Below are 19,830 nucleotides of genomic sequence, written 5' to 3'. Positions count from 1 at the left end.
TGAATTGAATTTCATCTTTCATCATACTTCAATCCAAATCCTGTGGAATAATCTACATATGTTGCCTTGATTTTATTACAAGTGGTCAAAACAGGAAGTGGAAAAAGTGGTCAAGTTGTGCTGTAAGATCACTGTCGTTACTTTTAATAACATACAGCATCTATATAGCTGTAGTAGATCAGGAGCCAGAGCCTTCAGCTATCAGGCTCCTCTCCTGTGGAATCATCTTCTTGTTACGGTCCGGGAGGCAGACACCGTCTCCACATTTAAGACTAGACTTAAGACTTTCCTCTTTGATAAAGCTTATAGTTAGGGCTGGCTCAGGCTTGCCCTGTACCAGCCCCTAGTTAGGCTGACTTAGGCCTAGTCTGCCGGAGGACCCCCCTATAATACACCGGGCACCTTCTCTCCTTCTCTCTCTCTCTCTCTCTCTCTCTCTCGTATTCTATTACTGCATCTTGCTAACTCGGCCATTCTGGATGTCACTAACTCGGCTTCTTCTCCGGAGCCTTTGTGCTCCACTGTCTCTCAGATTAACTCATATCACAGCGGTGCCTGGACAGCGTGACGTGTGTGGTTGTGCTGCTGCCGTGGTCCTGCCAGATGCCTCCTGCTGCTGCTGCCATCATTAGTCATTAGTCATACTTCTACTGTTATTATACACATATGACTATTGTCACACATGTATACTGCCAGATATTAATACATACTTTCAACATATTGTACCACAGTAGCCAGAACTATAACTATAATATTATTACTTTCAATAATGTTGTTGTAAGCTACTGTCATTACCTGGATCTCTCTCTCTGTCTCATTGTGTCATGCGGATTACTGTTAATTTATTATGCTAATCTGTTCTGTACGACATCTATTGCACGTCTGTCCGTCCTGGAAGAGGGATCCCTCCTCAGTTGCTCTTCCTGAGGTTTCTACCGTTTTTTTTTCCCTGTTAAAGGGTTTTTTTTGGGGAGTTTTTCCTTATCCGCTGCGAGGGTCATAAGGACAGAGGGATGTCGTATGCTGTAAAGCCCTGTGAGGCAAATTGTGATTTGTGATACTGGGCTTTATAAATAAAATTGATTGATTGATTGATTGATATATGAAGAGAGGGTCACCTCTAAAGCTTGGTCTATTGTCTCAGACTCTCAACATCTCTGCCATGTTGAATTTGATGTGCTTCCATCAGGGCGGAGGTTTTGCTTCCCTAAATGTAGCACTAGGTGTTATAGATCGTTCTTTGTTCCGTCTGCTATCGCTTATCTTAACCAGCAGTGACCACTAATTGTCCATGATTTAACCCTGACTCTGTGTGTTATGTATTGTACTATCTGTTTTGTTTTACTTATGTCTACTGTCTGTATCCTAAATTGCCCCCAGGGGACTTTAAGGTTTTACCTTACTTTACCTTATTTATTTATCACAGTCATCTCCGCCAAAGACGGCAACAGCAGAGTGGGCAATTAAACCTAATTACTCATGTTTATACACAAACTGTTGTATTTTATAGCTCTGTTAGTGGCAAAGTTGGTCGGTGTTGGTCGCTCAGTGCTCCTTGAATCAGACTACCAACATGAAAATTGGTATAACAGATTCACGTCCCCCTGATTAATTTATTGATTCACTATAATCCCTTAGCACTTCTAGCATCCAGCGCCATCATCTGGTAAACACTTTTATTTGTCCATTATTTCAGCTTATGACCAATTACCAGTGGGGGAAAAATACGTTTACTTAAGTATTGTACTTAAGTATAATTTTGAGGTACTTTGCAGATCGAGATTATGAATGTGAAATGCACATTCATTTATTCATTTTCTGTAACCGCTTTCTTTCTGTTAGGGGTCTGTTAGGGGGGGAACCCATAAGTAGCTTCCTCACCTCATTGTCTCCCCAAATTTCGGACAGTTTTGGCTGCTGTTCTTCTTCTTTGAGTTAGCTGCTAACTGGTACTGACTGCTTTTTAAATCTCTTGGCAGCTGGTCGCAAACATAACATGTCATCAAAATGTCACACCCATCCTGTCCATGGCCTTGTCCTACCGGCTGTCTCGTACACAGACATCTATTCGGTGCTGTTGCTACTTCTGCTGCCGGCTTGATGGCGAGACAACTCTGTCTCTCCATTGCTGCATTTTTATCGTTTATACAGAACTGTGAGGTTGAATAACAGCAAGAAATTCCCACCTTGAACAGGCAGTGTAAATGGGGCTTAAAATTGAAGCCATGGTGAACATTACTTGCTAAACATTAGCATGGTGTTGTCGTTAGCAGTTAGCATGCTGCAGTTAGCATTTAGCCATCAAAGTACATAGCAGTTTAAAGTCTTGTTTAAACCAGTGGTTCTCAACTGGTCCAGCCACGGGGTCCAGATTTCTCCTTAGTGATTAGTTCAAGGTCCACACAGTTTAATATATTCGGTGTCATACTTCCATTTGGCCATGTCGTCGAGCTAGTTTGCCGTCTCTTTCGAGTAGCTGTCCGTTAGTCACTGACTCTACAGCAGGAAATGGAACTTAAAAATAAAAATGAGTGCCAGAAATTCACTGTACTTCAAAATAAAGTGTGTTTTATACAAATTTGACAATTTCGCGAGTCACTTGTGGTCCATTCAGAGTGGACTCGTGACCCACCAGTTGGGAACCACTGGTTTAAACATCATCAAAGCATCATCTTACATGAGAATTAAGATCCCCAGATTTGTAGTGGGAAAAAATGAACACAGTGGTAAATTCCTTGTTAATTAGAAAAGAACATGGAAATCTGTGTATGACTTGAGGCTTGTATATTAAGTAATTGGCTGAGTGTTTAATACTTAATATGAAGTCTGGTGTGATAGCAAAAGTTTGTACTCCGGTATCTTTAAAATAGCAGCTGTGTGACCGCATTGTCACATCACCAGGTTGGCCCACAGTATGTTGTATCAGTGTTGATAGGTGCACAGCAGGCAGTCAGAGGAGAGGGAGAGACAGGCTGTGTGTCTTTATTACAAGTACAAGAGAGCAGCTTAGAGGTTTGTGTTCCCTGGATACACCACATCTATTTATTATCTTTCCCCCCGCTGTGACCCTACCTTTTATTTTAGCATACTGATTCATCTGCAGTTCATCTCCGAAAACCACACAACACCTCTAGGTTTACAGTGTCATACTGCTTGGGTGAGAGGAAGAGTCTGATATTGTAGGTGCTACAGTGTGTGTGTGTGCTTAAATAAGACTTTATGTAGGCTACTGTAAAGGATTTTCAAACCGCAATATTTTTTGTCTGGTGTCTGTTTATCGCCGCTCAAGCTTAAAGAGGATATAGGAGGATCATTTTCTTCTCCATTTCTGTTTGTGTCCATCTTCTGCTTTAACATCTCATTAGACATCTGAGGTCTGAGACAAAGTGTACGTTTCACTTCCTTATAGTCAAATATTTGGGTGATTTTTGTTGTTTCACTAGGTGCTTTTGCTGAATCGGCACACAATCAACAACGTGCCATTCGGAGTGTGTTTGTGGCATTTATTCAGCGTGCTCAAAGCCTCCTGGGCCTCGGTGAGAAGCGTGACACAACAGACATGCCCTCAACCCACAAACCACCAGGGAATCTGGGTGGAAATATCATAACGGGCCAGAGAAACACATGGAGGAGTGGGGCAGGGGTGAGCTTTTCAGGATAGTGGCTATAATATGTTTGTTGGGTGGGGAGGTGCAGGGTCAAATGTAGTTGCTTGATATCTATATCCTAGCAACTGAGAGTGAGTGATATCTTGTACAACTGTAGCTGGGGATTGGTTAGAGAGCTGACACAAGCCCCTCCTATTTGTAGGCTAGTCTAAGAAAAAATACCTAAATTCAAATTCATCTCTCAAACGTTCTCCACTCTGCACTGTACCCTCCGGCACTTTAATCCAGGCCTTTATTTATTTCTATTTATTTTTTTTCATTACTTGTATTTATTCGTGTAGCTCATGCACAGCCGTTGATACATGTGTCTTTGTGACAAGCTGATCATTTTGAAGATTTCAGCAAAGTGAAGTTTGGCATGACAACATGAATTCACCTTACACAGCTGTGCAGTATTACCCAGAATTTCCCTTTCATCGGTAAGTACATACATGTTGTATAAACTGATATTACAATGTTTCTGAAGCCATGTGACTTTACTTTTTTTAAAGCATCTTAACTAACACATTGCGTGGATTTAACATGTGGTACAAGTAGAGGAAATATGTATTGAGCAGTGATCTTTAACATGTATGTTACCCTTAAATTAAGTTCTGAACGGAGCTACTTCACAGACCTACTTCAGTGTCAATATCTGACTCACTCTGACTCTTTGTTTGACCCGGACCTCCAGGCAGACTGAAACTGTCTGGAGGTCCAGCACAACCTGAAAACAGTTGTGTCTGCCTGGATCCTCAGCTGCTGCTCTGGCCCGATATATTTATAAGTGTGGCATACTTATGGCAACAATGCATGTGTAACGGGCCATCAGGGCCGACGTGGCAGACAGATTACATGACATCGCGGTTGCTTGGTCTTCCTCTGATCCTTACTGAAGATGACTTCTGGCCTTTTCAGTGCAGATGCACATTATAAATCAAGAGATGTCATGTTTTAATGCAGAATGACAGAAGGCAGGATTTTACCGTTTTATCAAATGCAGCACAGCACTGAATCTTGAATATCTTGCTCCATAAAATTCCTCTGTAAGTCCAAAATTGTGATTATAACATGATGTCAGGACATTATGTTGCTTCTTTAGCATCTGGGATTATAAATAAATTAGTTTTATCAGTGGTTTATTTATTATCACAGGAGACACAAAGGGCATTAAAGGATTAAAACTCGATTGTACTGCTGTGATTAAAACAATCTAAAGGGTTTATATGCATCTCATCGAAAAAAGAAATCAACAACAACTTAAATTACAATTTATCAGTGACTAAAACAATAAAATAATTACAAAACATGTCAGATCATTAAACAGAAGAGAAGAAAAAACAACATTTATAAGTAAGAACAGTTACAGGTGCTGTAACGCTGGAGAAAGATTGTTGACTTGTGGGTCTCATTCACAGATCATACTTTGAGTCGGTATTTGGACCGAACCACAAACCCAAAGTATCGGTATTTGACAAACTGGGAAAAAGACTCAATAATTAAGTATCTTTCTCCAGAGTTAATTACAGCATCTCTACGTAAGAATTATGTACATACATGTCATTGTGTGCATGGCATAAATCAACTCTGATACAAACAATTCACACACAAAACATATTGTGATTTTTAAAACTTTTTAATGTTTCAATCAGTATTATCTATAATATTATTCTATCTATCTATCTATGTATATATATATATATATATATATATATATATATGTCTGTGTGTGTGTGTGTGTGTATATTTGTATATAATTTACTTAATGAACACTGAGGGTTTTCTCATCACTGCATGTTTAATCTTTAATCATCATTGTTCATCATTAATTAATGAGTTCACACATTCATGTAGTCTTCAAATAATATAAAAAAAATCAGTACAATAAAAAAAGAAAATATCCATCACTATTTTGTCCTGATATTTAGAAGTACAGCTTCTAAATATCACACAGCACTAATTGCTGTCTGGTCGATAAGATTGTATCACTGCTAACACACTATTGTGTTGTTTCTTTATGTCTCTTTGGTTACTATATGTGATCTTACTGTGTATCTATATCTAATAATTTATGTTACTTATTATTTGGTGCACTTTCTTGCACCTTGAGACATTATGTACCGAGTGCTCTTTGGCTCTGTTTATTTATTTATTTATTTAATCCTTCTTAATCCCTTTAATTTAAACAAAAAGTTTTGTTGAGATATGAATCTTTTCACAGTGTACAAAATAACGTATACAGTTTAAACATACAGATGCACATTATACATATTTACACTTAAAAAAAGCAATTATAAGAGCATTAACACAATGTCACCATGTCCTTGTAGTTGTGTTTTTTGATAATGTTTTAAATCATCATGTGCATCATGTTTTGTGCTTTGATCAAACAGAAAGCAGCCGTTGTCTGTAGCTTGCAGTAATTAATTTATTGGACCTTAATAACTACACGGCTACAGGTTTAAAACTCATTGCATGGTGCTTTCAAATACCACCTGCTACCAGTGGTGTTTTAATCTATTTTTGAGCCAGGAATGTTTTGGCAGCATCCATGTTCTATTGTTTTGCTTTTTAGATTCGACTCACCTTTCAGGTATCAAGGAATCTTTTTGGTCCACCAATTTTCTCTTCTTCTCTTGTTTTCTTTACATTCCAAACCTTAGAGGAATTTGTGCCTGTCCTTTTGCCCCAGAGGATTTGACTTCAGACTGTTTCACTTCTATAAAAGTCAGGGGATAAGAGGAGGAGAAACTTTGGGGCTTTCTATTGTTTTGCAGTCATGTCCCTCTTGCAGCCGGGGCTGACAGATGAGGGGGAGAAGGTCTTAGGCCTTTGAACAAGTGATTAATAAAGACACTGGAGAAGGGCCCCGATCGGCTGGGCTGTTTGTTTTGATTGCATTTTCATCGGTCGGTGTGCCCAACCTGCCAAGAGACAATGGCCATCCCCTGTTTAGTGCTGACCTCTGCCCCAGTCTCGTCTGGAGGCGCTGCACTGTCTTTAAGTGGATGCTGAACAGCCTTCGCCTCAGGCTACCTGAAAAACTCTCTGAGTAACCAGACACCCAGAGGAGACAAACAACGGCCAGGGAAGGGATAAACCCATCTATCTGAACAGCCTTTAAAATGAAACTGCTAAATATAATTAAAAGAAGAAATAAATTAATAGATTTTTTAACTAATTAGAAATTACACATAGAAGAGTTTTTATTTCTATTATTATCTAATCTAATATCATACAGTCTATTAAGGTACATGCAAATAAAAGTGGGCATATTTTTCCTATTTATTGCCTTGCTCATAGTTTAAATGCATTTTTTCACACTTTCCATTGCGTGTTAATAAAAACGTACAATCCCAAAATCTTACAGAACCATGCACATGCTGTAAGTAGAAAAAACATGAACACCACTAACACTATATTAAACACAAAAGTTTAATAATGCATGTCATCAGCAGGTAAAGGCAACAGTTTTCTTATGATAATATTCAAATGTAGGCTATTAATAGGCTGATGCTGTAATACATGTCAAACCTGATGCACAACTGTTGTGATTATATTCTGGATTCTGGATCAGCAAACAAAGCTGTGAAACAAAGCTCTTTCAGACAAGTTAACGAGGTGACAGTTGAACAAGTTCTGCCAAATAGCCTGTTTTAGAGGAAAATGAAAGCTAAAATCAAAGGAAGCTTAACTGAAGCAGAGGTCAGTCGGACCACACCTTAATCCTCCCTCCTCCATTAAACGAGGTGATGCCACACCTGCTCTACCTGCAGTCTACTTGTTTTTCTATTCATCCACCTTTTGTTATTTATCTCAGTAACTGCCATCCATTTCTTTAATGTTATGTTTGAACCTATCTGCTGGGGAACCCACTCTTTTGATTATTACTGTGGATGTATTCCTCCTGCAATTCTGCTTGTTCTTTGTCATCATAGTAAAATTAAAACAGTCTGAAAAAGTCTAGTAACCATCTTAAATATACACACTTTACAGTTTTGACAGGCCTGTATTCAAAAGTATCTAAATAGTTATTCAAACAAATTATCAGGATCAGTTTAAGTAGCCAAGTATGTGTGAACATTGTAGGGATTTGTCTCCAGTGTCCTGTTGTTCTTAATGTAGGCTACAAGTAAGTAGACATACAGTTCATATAAATATATTGTCAGTACTACAATTAATACTACAGTTAGTGCTACAGTGTATGTTACAGTTAGTACTTCAGTAAGCACAAGTCAGTACTGCAGTCTGGACTTCAGTCAGTACTATACACTGTTCAACAATCACTATAGTTAGTACTACAGTCACTACTACAGTCAGTGTGAGTAATACTGCAGTCAGCACTACACACAGTGCTACAGTCTGTTCTGGAGTCAGTACTACAGTCTGTGGTACAGTCTGTGCTGCGGTTAGTACTACTCTGCACTACAATCTGTACCACAGTCTGTACTACAGTTAGTACTACAGTCACTGCTGTTGTCTGCATTAACAGTCAGAACTACAGTCTATAGGAGGTTACAGTCTACACTTCAGTTTGAATAACAGTCAGTTCTACTGTCTGTACTGCAGTCAGTATTACTGGACTCCTTTAATGTGTACCCTGAGATAACCTGAAAGCTGCAGCAGAGACCCACAAAGACACTGCAGTCTGTACTACACTCAGTAAAGTTAGTAGTCCTACTACAGTCTGTACCACAGTAGTACTGCTCAATTATTTTTTGAATAATATTATATATTATTTTATATCACTGATAAACAACAAAGGGAGATTGGCTGTGTTGGATAAATAAATAGTGGTGCAACGTTTTAATTAACATACAATTCATTTTGTCTTGCAGACAATTACAAAAACAGTCGCCATTTTATCTGCCCTGTACTCTCGCGAGATTTTACTCGACAAACAATTAACCCAATGGCAACCTGAACACCTGAAGGTAATAACGTGTGTACAGCTACACTTTACCTGAATATTTGTAACAGTAGGTTAATTTAAACTCCAGTAAACACGGCTAATTGTGCATGAGAAATACCAAGTCACGTTAGAAATAATAGCTAGGCTAGCTAACGGGAAGTGAGCGAGAATTACCGATTGTTTTGCTAGTTAGCATCTTAATTAACTGTAGCCAACGCTAACTCGCCAAACCCCAATAATTCATCACCAGTGACAGCATAAAAACGGCAAAGCAGATATATATGTCATTCATAATGGTTACAAAACGTCTTTGTATTAACTGTTACTGTTACTTCACCGAATTAGCAATATTTGGGTCAAGTTTTATTTTCTCAGCTAACGCTAGCTTGCTCGTTGCGTTATTAGTGACGCATAAGCTAGCTAGGTCAGCCAAAATAAAGTCATATCCCCCATCAAGACCTGCAAAATATGATTTATAGAAATATTGATAATGCTTACAGCTACATTGTGACGTGTTTGTTTATTTACCCTTGTCAAAAGTCTAATTTTGAGTGCATTTAGTGTTTTAATACTTCAAGTAAAGACAAATAAGTACTAATATGTATATAACTAATATGTTCCATGTGTGTGACTGACACAGTACAAAAGATGCAAAAAAAAAAAAAAAAAAAATGTACATGTCCAGTTTCCAACACAAGGTGAACTGGAGAACAATTGCAGTCCATAATTTCCTGTGGCTTCAAGATCATTGCTTCTCTTGAGCACTCAAAGCCTCTACATAGTGTTGATATTGTAAAAAGATCTACTTTTACCATTTTGACCCAAACTGAGTTGTCTGTATGCTTTATCTTTTACATTCCCTTTTAAATGTTTTATGGGCACTGCAAACTCAACATATCTTTATTCTAAAAGCAATACTCCCTCATGTGTGCCTCCTGCATAAGTAAAATTATTTGCTTCATTAGATATGCCTGTGTTTGTAAGTCAGGTATTAATATCATTCATCACGCAGTGTTGGGGAATTCCAAAACCCAAAATAGTGCCAGCTTCAGATTATGGCCCCCCATCTCCCCCCAAGCTCGTCCAGCTGTACACATACCAGAAGTTGCAGCAGTGCTATCATATAGACTGCGGGGGGAATTCCGCCTGTCTCAGACTGCAGCGTGCGCCACTTCAGCAGGAACAATGGCAGGCTGAGCTCTGAAGCAGGTGTAATGTTTCAGGGGAGCAGGTCAAAGTGCCTCTGTCTGAATGGTGCATAATCACCATTATGTGTAGTACAAATATTCAGTATTATGCAGGCTGACTTCTTCACAATGGAAGTGCTCTTCATGAATGACTGCCAGCAGGACTCCTCCTCCTCCTCCTCCTTTCCTCCACTGGCTGGGTGGCCAAATCTCAGCCCTGCACATCAACATTTATACTGAATGTTTGCTGACATTGCAGCTTTTAAAACTACTTATTAAAATAGTTGTGTCTGTTTAAAAAAATGCCAATAGTAAAGTAAGTACTGCTTATTTGGAATATGTGTCGTAAAATGAATGTGATTGTGGTTGATTCTGTCTCCTGGCAGACTCAGGGACCCTTCGTCTCGTTTGTCCTGGAGAGAGAGCTCATTCCTCACCGCCATGTCCCAGAATCAGTCAGCACAGACAAGTGACTTCTTCAGCCAAGATGTATTCAACCAACTGTTTGATATGCTGGACCAGTGAGTGAATAGTACAAAAGAAAAACATTGTGATGTAAATGCAAAAATTTACACAACAGGCTGTAATGACAAGGAGAAAAAAAATCTGTATGTTGTATCTTATGTTTCAGATCTGCCATTCATTCAGTCCAGCCCATAGAGCTGAACTTCAGAGACAGTCCAACTGATGGTTCTGCAGGAAACACCATTCAGATCAGTATGGACTGCATAACCATGCATGAGGCAGATGAGACGCTTGCTGTAAGTATGTGGGTTTGCTGTTCGAGTAAAACACCAGTTTTACTTTTTAGTGTTTTTCACAAGCATTTCCTGCTGCCTCAGACCCTCCACAATCAGAGATAACATGTATTTAAAATTAATAATATTCATAATTACATGACCCGTCATCATCACTTCAACATGTAATGCGCTGTACAGCCAGAGAAGAAGATTATCTCCAGCCACCAGCCAAATGTTGGTAAAATATGCAAGTGGCTGTTAGATGTCCTTTACTCACCAGCCAAAAAAACAATATTTATCTATTGAGTGGCTGGTAGATTTTGGCCACAGTAGTAGGTGGACAAAAAAGTTAATTTCCATCTCTGTACACAACCAGTAAACATCACTGTTAACTGTAAACTAAACATTTTAATGCAAACTGAGCAGTGTCTATTTTGTTTGTTGAATAATAAGGTTTAAGCAACGACCTTTCCATCTCATTTAGTGTGTCTGTGCCCTTCACTTAAACAATATAAATGTTATAAATGTTTTGCCAGTATTTTCTATTTGTCAATACCAAGCAGCAATCTACTTTCTTAACCAGTTAAAACACACAAATGATGTCATACAAAGTGCTCCTATTTCCCTCTAAATGATTCACCAGAAAACATCTGTGCAACATATAACAGCTTAAAATCTTACATGACGTTTAAGTTTGTTTTTGGGCACTTGACTGATTAATTAATGTACCAACTGAGATTACTTTCATTCTGAGTTAATGGGACTTCCATTGGTAAATTCCATAGGTTCTACAATAGAGAAGTACTTTCAATTTTCATATTAACAATGGAATTTCCCCAGGACGGTTGTGAAAATGTGGTGCAGAGCAGTTTAACAGCCAGTGAATTGGTTTATCTGTGTTCGTCTGAGATGTTTGTCTGTAAGGTAGTGATATTATCTCATTCAGCCTGAGTTGTGCTTGACCTGGGTGGCCTCCTCTGACACAGGTAGTTCTCAGAGTCTGTTGATGGTAGAATGTGCATTTAGAGACGATCACATGCCTGATGATGTGCTGTTTTTTAATTAAAATGAGCTGAAGCAGGGATTGTTAGCTTGCTTTTTGTAACAACCATTCACATTATAGCTCTGTCAAGCAAAGGACTGTGGAAAAAAAACTCTTTGGACGTTTAGTTTATGTTGTGTTATGTTTATATTTATGTGTTGCACTGTATGAACTCCCTTCTGTTTGACCTGTAGTGAGGAACTTATCTTTGCCAGCTCTGCTACTGAGCAATGATCTGCATGTTCCCCTCCCAGTGTAGGAATGCTGTTGTCCAGCCAGGATGGAAAAAAATAGCAAATAAAAATTTTGTTCAAGGAGCTGAGTAATGTTACCCTGCGCATCCCCCCAGGGGGCCTGTGCTCTCTTGAACTGGTGATTAATGGCCCCACCTCCACCACCCACTTTCCTATACACCAAAGAGGGGCGTGGTGCGGTGATTGGCACGCCAGCAACTTGGACAGCATCTGTGTGGGACTAAGAGCTGGCTGCCGTGGCAGCTTGCCAATCACCAAGCCCCGATCGTTATGTTTTGATGAAAAGAGGTGGTGGGCAAAATCACCCTCACCCTACCCCCCTCGTCTTCCACCCATGTGGAGGTGTGCCTCTTTCATGAGTCATTAGAATGCAGCTCACTGTTTAGTGCCCTGGGGGACTTATTTGTATTGTGTAGGGTTTATGTTTAATCTGAAATTCCTTTTTCTTCTGGATTTTTTTCTGTAGCTGCAGGGCAGCAATTTAACGCAGCACCTGCCTCACTTGCAGAGGTCCCAGCTCTCATCTATCAGTACGTGTCTTCTCCATGTAAAGGTGGGGGGTGGCAACAAGGGGGGAGGAGAGGAGCAGGCAAAGGGTAGAATAACATGAAGGAATGTAGCAGAAATAGTGGCAGGAGAAACGCTATATCCTACCCCAAACAGCTGATTTTACACCCAGATAAAGCTCTGATCAGCTGTGCGTGGAAGATGCAGTGTCGAGCAGAGGAACAGAGGTTCTTTTCAGGCACAGGAAAGAGTTTAAACAACTTGGCAGCAGAGTAGCTCAATCAACACACGGCTTCCCTGAGATCTAATTACATGTTTGTGTTTGGATTCGTACTTTTTTCACCATTTCTCCTCGTGTGCCTTATGTGGGATCACTGTTGCTGCATTAGTTGATGTCTAAGCAGCTGATCAGCTTTCTCCACAAGTTTAACAGAATTTTGGTCTAATGTTAATGTTGTCAGCTGAAAAGAATCTGCCGCATGTGGTGCAATCATTTCCGTTCTCAAGAAATTTTCTTTGTCTTTTTCAAAGCTGTGTTTGTGAATCATGATGTCAGGATGTTACAATGACTCTTGCGTTATATTCTGTTATATATACAGACAAACACTAAGTACCATTACTTCTATAATAATCATATTATATATCACACTAACATGCCAAGCCGATGGTCAGTTGTTAGTGGGCGTCTGTCACTCTAGTTTTTGTGGTGTGTCCTGCACAGTCGAGCTTTGTCTGCTTTTCATATCTGATTCAGCATTTTGAGAGAGATCACTCTGATAGTCAGTTCAGCTCAGTGCACGAGAAGAAAAACAGAAGTGAGGAAAGTAAACACATAACCAAAGTTAGGAGAGCGTGACATTGAAACAAACTTGTTTTAGGTAAAATGATGTTTTTAGCCGTTGAGCTCTTTTGGGGAAATGGTTTATAGTTGTTTGTCATATTGTTCACTAGCGGACAGTGCATATGTTTTGTTGTTAGTGTCCTAACTGGCTAACTAGCATATTGAATACATCCCGTCGTTCTTCCGGTTTCATTTTTGAGCGACGAATACAAACTGCTGCAGCCCGCTGGTATGGAGAGTTATTTCCTCTAATGCAGGCATAAAACAGTTCTAGTTGGCCGTTGGCTGTGGTCTTTGCAGTGTGTTCAAGTCCAATTTTTTGGCTTTTTTTATGACCCAGGCGACATAAAGCAACGCACCAGTTGGCCTACGTCACCACCAGTTCTTTGATGTTAGTTTGGTGTGTTGCTGCCTTTAGATAGACTGTTGACTCTGCTGCGATTAATCACACCTCTTACTATTTATCTCTGTTCATCTGTATTTATTTCTGTCCGTTTAGTGCTTCAACAACTGAACTCTCTGCAGGGGATCAATATCACAAATGTATCTTATCTTACTTTATTACATTCACTTTAACTGGTTAACAGTCCATATTGTCCTTTGTTTGTCTGAACACATAGTTTAAGAGCTACAGCTATCTAAAATATCTACAGCACTAGTTTTACAAAGTTCAGTAAAAAAAAAGCATGACTTTAATCTTAACTTGGATGGGTTATACATCAGGGACTTGATGTGTTTAATCCAAAGTAAGCCTCTGCGTTAAATACCCAACCATAATAAGTTCTTTTTGTATTTTGTCATGCTCCACCAGTTTGCCTCCAGCACGTTAAGAAGTGTTTTTTAAGGTGCAGTCTTAAGAAATGACTGCTTGCCACAGTTCACTTGAATAAACTGTTGAGTCAGTATGAGACCTCGTCCAATAACTGTGGATGTGGGGATGCTACAGCATGAGCCCCTATTACCCTCATCTCTTGTATTTTTTCATACATCTTTCTGACAGTTTAGACCAGGCTTAACTTGACTTTTATACCGCAGTATTATATCATGCCAGGTTTAACTGAAAAACTTGTAGGTCACACCCTTTGAGAGAGAGCGCACAAATAAATCCTCCAGCAATAATCCCATAAACGTCTTTTGTATAACACCAATTATCCATGTAGATCTTTTTTTTTTTTTTAGATATCTGATTTTAATTCAGTACTTTCAAAGTGCGTGAGGCTTGAACTAAACAGAGATGGATTCATTGGGAAGAACAGTTTGTTCAAAAAGGCAGTTGTTGACTTGAATACATTTTAAATATTTTGTTTAATTTGTGCGCAGGGCAGAGAACATCATTTAAACAGCAACATTAGAGTTAATGGTTTTCTCTGATATCAGAAACGATGTTAGAATTTAAAAAACAATGCTTTGTGATGGGACAAACTTTGGTTCGAATATTGATTTTTGTTTATTCTTTAACTTTTGTTCAAAGAGTTCAGGGAAATAAAATCGTAAACTAAGTAAGGAAATAAAAGTCCCGTTTTTGCTTTACTCATTATGTTTTTCCTGCACCTGAAGTACTTCGGCAATGAGACCAATTAGACCAGTAACAGATTAAGAAGTGATGGACTTGTTTAAGATGTAACTATTGCATGTAGCAAGACAACAGCACAGAGATTTTTGATTTTACGTTGCGTGACTGATGTTGGGAAACAGACACACACAGAGATTGAAAACGTCAGAAAGTCAAGACACCTGTTTCCAAATAAGAGGTGGTCTGCAATTTTAAGGTTTTACTTCATTTTATTCTTGTCTTAGACTTCAGCACATCGTTTTGGCTGTCATTTAAACATGAACATTAAACAAACTATCATTTGACCTAATTTTGATACTCGCTAGAACCAGTGCTTTTCTGCAGTCTAAAGAAAATTGTTCACATTTGATTCTTGTGACTTAATATTTGACCAGTCAGCCATGTTCACTTTAACCTCCACCCTGATAGTTATTTGCCTTTTTGGAAATTACTACTGTTTAACCTTTTGAAGATGAAACTCATGGTCCAGAAAACCAAAACAACAACTTGGTTCCTGTGGTTGAAATGCAGAGTGAGTTACCTTATGCTGCATTTCCACTGCATGGTATGGCACGGTTCTACTCAACTCGACTCGCCTGCTCTTTTTTGATTTTTGGGAACATCCTGTACAAACCCAACATTTTTAGATAGCCAAGCTGCTGTCATAGCAACTGCATTTTCTTCTGGACACAGATTTTAAAGTGTTCTGCATTCAGGCCAGTCAAGGGATGTTCTTTTATTCTTTTATAGGGCTACATTTACTTGCTACCTGTTCACGCCTTGAAGAAGGTCTCTTTTTCCATTTAAGGAAAAGGCAGCCTACAAAACTTCGCCATACAGTACAGATGTGCAGACGTGAAGAAGATGACACAGCAGTTTCACACAGCCTTGTTATGATGCTCAGCTGAGTCCCACCTACACTGAGGGGTTACTAACCACTAGGGTTGTATGAAATATTCACTGTGCGATAACTGTTTTAGAAAATATTGCAGTTACCCGGTATCATGGTATTACTGAATTTGTATTATTATTAGTCAAAATGACCCTTAAATGAATTAAAATTAAATTGTTATTGTTGGTTGAACAAACAATTTATTACTATAATTGAAACTTGAAACTTGCTTTGTTAATGGATGATATGTAAAAAGTCTCCCATTAGAAAATAACTGAAATAAAGATTCAACGTCTAGTTGTATGTTTGTTTTTTTTCCCCAATATCGTAGATAAGTAAATGCACACTGTGTGATAACCATCGACTTTTCTATCACAGTATACCTTGGAGACTGAATATCGCTGCAATCTGAATATCTGTAGTGGGAAAAAAAATAAAGAGAAGGACCAAAGTGAGTTAGGTGGAGTCAAACCATGCAGTGGAAATGAGGATGGAAATAATCTACAGTGGATATAGTGACTGGGTTGTATTTCCCATCATATTGTGGAACAGAATTGTGCCCTCAGATTCACAGAACAGCAGCAGCAACATGAATAAAGAATTATTAATTATTAATGATTCATTTTGTCAAGTTTAAGGTTAAATAAATCCAGCATATTACTGTTCAGTGTGTTGAGTGACACTTATCCTAATACTTGAGTTTATTTAATAAATACAGTTCACTGTGCTGACAATGACTCTGCAGCTGTTTAATTAGACCTTGAAGTCTCATGCAAAATTAATTACTAGTAAAATGAAGGCTGATAAATCACTCAGTCCTTTGTGTTCATGGTCATAGTTGGTCTTTTCTTTTCCTCTTAAAATGTTTCTGTAAGCATTTGAAATTAAATAGTTCAGTTTTAACCAAAGCAGCTTACGTTTATTTCTCTTACACGGCAGCATTTTAGGATTTGATGCCAGTTGATTGTTGAGGTGTTAGGAGTTACCACCCAAGTGATGCTCTGTCTCTCTCTCTCCATTGTGTCTGTCAGTGTGGATGGGAGCTCAGCTCACACTGTTTTCAGGACAGGTGTCTGTGACTTCCAGCCACTGCAGCCTGACACTTGATACTAAACTAATCTAGCTGACTTAAGGAACAGGCTCTTTAAAGGGAAAAACTTTACTAAAGCCTCTTTTGTCTGAGCCCCAGGATCTGCAGATCTTTAGCTGCGGCCTGGTCCGGCTCTCTTCTTAGTTTCTCACCGCTGTAGCCTCTGAGGTAATGTAGTTAATAGAGATGTGACTACACTGAGTGTAGAGTCTAGGATGGACAAGCAGTACTGTGTGTTACCAGTGAACTGGTTTGTAGGGCCCTAAAATTATAGTCCACATTTTAAAGCTACCAACAAGCATTATGTTAGTATTGGTGCCATTATTGGTTCGTTGTTTTTTTCATTGTTCATTTAAGAAGACTGACTGCAGTCAGTGTCACCTACATTATACAGCCAATATACTAAGTCTGGCTGTCCTGCTTGAATACACCCACTGCTCTATTGTCCATATTCACAGAGTACTCTAACTTCTATTCAGATGCTGATGTTGTTTTAACATAATTAGAAGTTTGTTTAGCTAAACTAATTATCACACTCAGAAGGTTTGGCCAGGTCCTCACTGAAGCCAGGCTACCTCGAGAGGCCACTGAATTGGCCTCTTTAAAGTGTTGATTTGCCTTTGTGACAGGCTTACCTGTGGGCTCATAGCCCCGGGGCCTGACCAGGGTGTGGCTGATGATTGGAGACGCTGACTTCAGGTCATAGTTGTGCTCAAGTTTTCAGACAGCTTTTAAATTACACTGACCACAGGGCAGGAGTTTTAACCTCCCAGGTCTGTAGTGATAGAGGTGATTTGTGCAGCACTGACCAGTCTCCTCCCTTGTCATCTACCAGGGCAGCCAACTCAATCCAGTCAGCTTTACATCTAGTGTGATGTTGTTACACTAGATTGTAAGCAGACATTTTAATTTTGATCTGCACTGCAAGGCATGCAGAGGGATCTTGTTTTTGAGGGGCATTGTGGTGAAATCACTCAGTTTATTTGTGCAGTGTTTCTTGTAATAATTTCTTGGAAGGCACTGTGTTATTTAATAGCCAAACGTACATTTTGAAGGTCTTTACATTGTAAAAAGAATAAGTGCACCTTACTGTAATGGACTCCTCCATTGAGGGCAGAAGTTCATAACATGCTCATTCTGCTTCTGGACTTTGAGAGAGAAGTCCCAGTCAAACAAACTCATGTTTGTCACTGTTTTCCTTCTATTCTAATGCACATGCAGGATGGTGGAAATAAGTACGCATTTGTTGTAGTTGTCATTGGTCAACAGTACACAACGCAGCGTGACCACTGCTACAGTTACAACTAATGATACATTTGTGCCTAGCGTTCACACCACTCTGGCATTTTCCAATCCCTAGAACAAAGACATTTGAAAACACAGCTGACCCCGCTTTGTTTAAAAAAACAAAGCAAGTTTTAGTTTGGGCAGGTGGAAATGGAGACTTTTGAAAATGATGACGCAGACACCCGCGTTTGCTTCCTGATTGGGTCTTATCAGTCAGGGCATGTCCTTCCTTGATTCATTACGTTCCCTTTACGTGATACATTTCCTTAAGAAAAAAACCCAACATGTTTACTTTGTTTGTTAAGTAAATAGCTCTGTGAGCTCAAGGAGACTGACTATCATCAACCATCTCAAGATTTGGTCCAAAAACATGTCTGCTGTGAGGTACAATAGTACACAGTGTTTTGTAATTTGGTTTAAATTAGGGCTTTAGTATGATAAATCCTCTGGGCCTGAATGCAACAATTTCAGCTCCCCAGTTAAAATATGGAAAATAAGTGCATGAAGCCAGATTGTTCTCAAACACACGCTGACAACTTCATTTGCACTGTCACATTTCTAAAGAGCCAGTTGCTCAGTGCTGGCACCATTACAGCATCCAGACACAACGCATGTTTCCAAAACAGATCTACATCAGTCATCTCTGATAGATACAAGCAATCTACAGGAGTCGCATTGTTTTTCTGGGGGGCTCTGCATTAGGATTGCTTTGGGGATGCAAAGCAGTGTGATTCTTATGCTAACTAGCTACCGTAGGTATACTCTCCCAACCCCAGACTCCACTTCTCAGTCTGGGGCTTGCAGGCCTAATGGAATTTTCTCTTTTTTATTGCCACCCACATCGATAGAATTTGTCAAGTTGGATTTTTTATGTCATGCACCCATGTGGATATAATACAGGATGCATACAATTTTTGTGTTAGGGGTAGGAATGATGTAAGGACAGAGTTGTTGTTGTATTCCTTGTAACTTTGTCTGGATTGCCATATTTTGTGCTGTTAGGGGAATTAAGGAAAATGCATAACAAGTAAGACGCAAGCATGTGTTAACAGCAGTTATTTGTTGAGGTTGATACTAAGCACCGCAACTAAGATGAAATAGTGGTTCGCTGCACAACTAATACCTTGGAGGAGCTCTGCGCAGCTTCAAAGGACGAGTAAGGAGACGGTGCTTCTCCTGGAGATGGGTGTGGACTCAGGTATTGGACAGGTAGCTCCTTAGACCCCTCCCCCTCTCTTCCCAGTATATATGACCTTCCCATAGATCCTATAGAAGCTTCTGTGTGTCCACTTTGCATCTGTAGTCCACATCACTCCTTTAGAGTGGGGAAAAGTGATTTGTGGAATCCTGGAGCCAGTGGAGCAAACAGCAGCAGCTCTGCTCAATCTCAGCGCCAACATGTTGTACCTGGAGACGGGGTCCACCACATCTTACAACGAGGTAAGACCAGCGACAGAGGAGCCGGGAGAGGAGCATCAGCCATCGCACCCATTCTTTTATTTTGTTCCCCATAGCTCCAAATATCACGTTAGAGTTAAAGGCCTCATATTTTGGTACTTAAATTTTATGTAAGTGTCTAAATGATGCAAAATCTTTAATTTATGTGTGTAATTTATTACTGGATACTTTTTTTGTGGTGTAACCCAGACATTTAAAGTAGATTAAGTAAAAGAAAATATATAAATAGCCTGTTTTAATCAAGTAACAATCACAATAGAAAGACGTAACGCGGAGAAGATGGTTTTGTGTTTGACAGTGTGTGTGTTGGTGTGCACGTCTGTGTGCATGTTGTAGTCCAGAGAGCAGGGGAATGTAAACACCTGGAGAATCTCTGTAAATACTTTATGGTCCTCTTGTGAAATGGCTGCTGGCTGGCTGG

General features: G+C 39.4%; 1 protein-coding gene across 5 annotated transcripts in view; it reads left to right on the top strand.

The window, feature by feature from the left end:
• The first annotated feature begins 3,953 nt into the window (after window positions 1-3,953).
• Window positions 3,954-19,830, top strand: part of tp63 (tumor protein p63) — a 41,136-nt gene continuing 25,259 nt past the window's right edge. For 3 of the 5 annotated variants that reach the window (XM_033622235.2, XM_033622234.2, XM_078168571.1), the window contains exon 1: window positions 19,221-19,391. In XM_033622235.2, the coding sequence (XP_033478126.1) occupies window positions 19,350-19,391 (42 nt within the window). In that variant the 5' untranslated portion in view covers window positions 19,221-19,349. Of the gene's footprint in view, window positions 4,088-10,132; window positions 10,268-10,377; window positions 10,508-19,220; window positions 19,392-19,830 lie in introns of those variants that run through there. The other 2 variants (XM_033622230.2, XM_033622231.2) reach the window with 2 other exon arrangements.

Source organism: Epinephelus lanceolatus, chromosome 6 (genome assembly GCF_041903045.1).
Source record: "Epinephelus lanceolatus isolate andai-2023 chromosome 6, ASM4190304v1, whole genome shotgun sequence".
NCBI classification, from domain to species: Eukaryota; Metazoa; Chordata; class Actinopteri; order Perciformes; family Serranidae; genus Epinephelus; species Epinephelus lanceolatus.
Note: the sequence above shows the minus strand (reverse complement) of the source record. Positions and strands in the feature narration are given on the sequence as shown.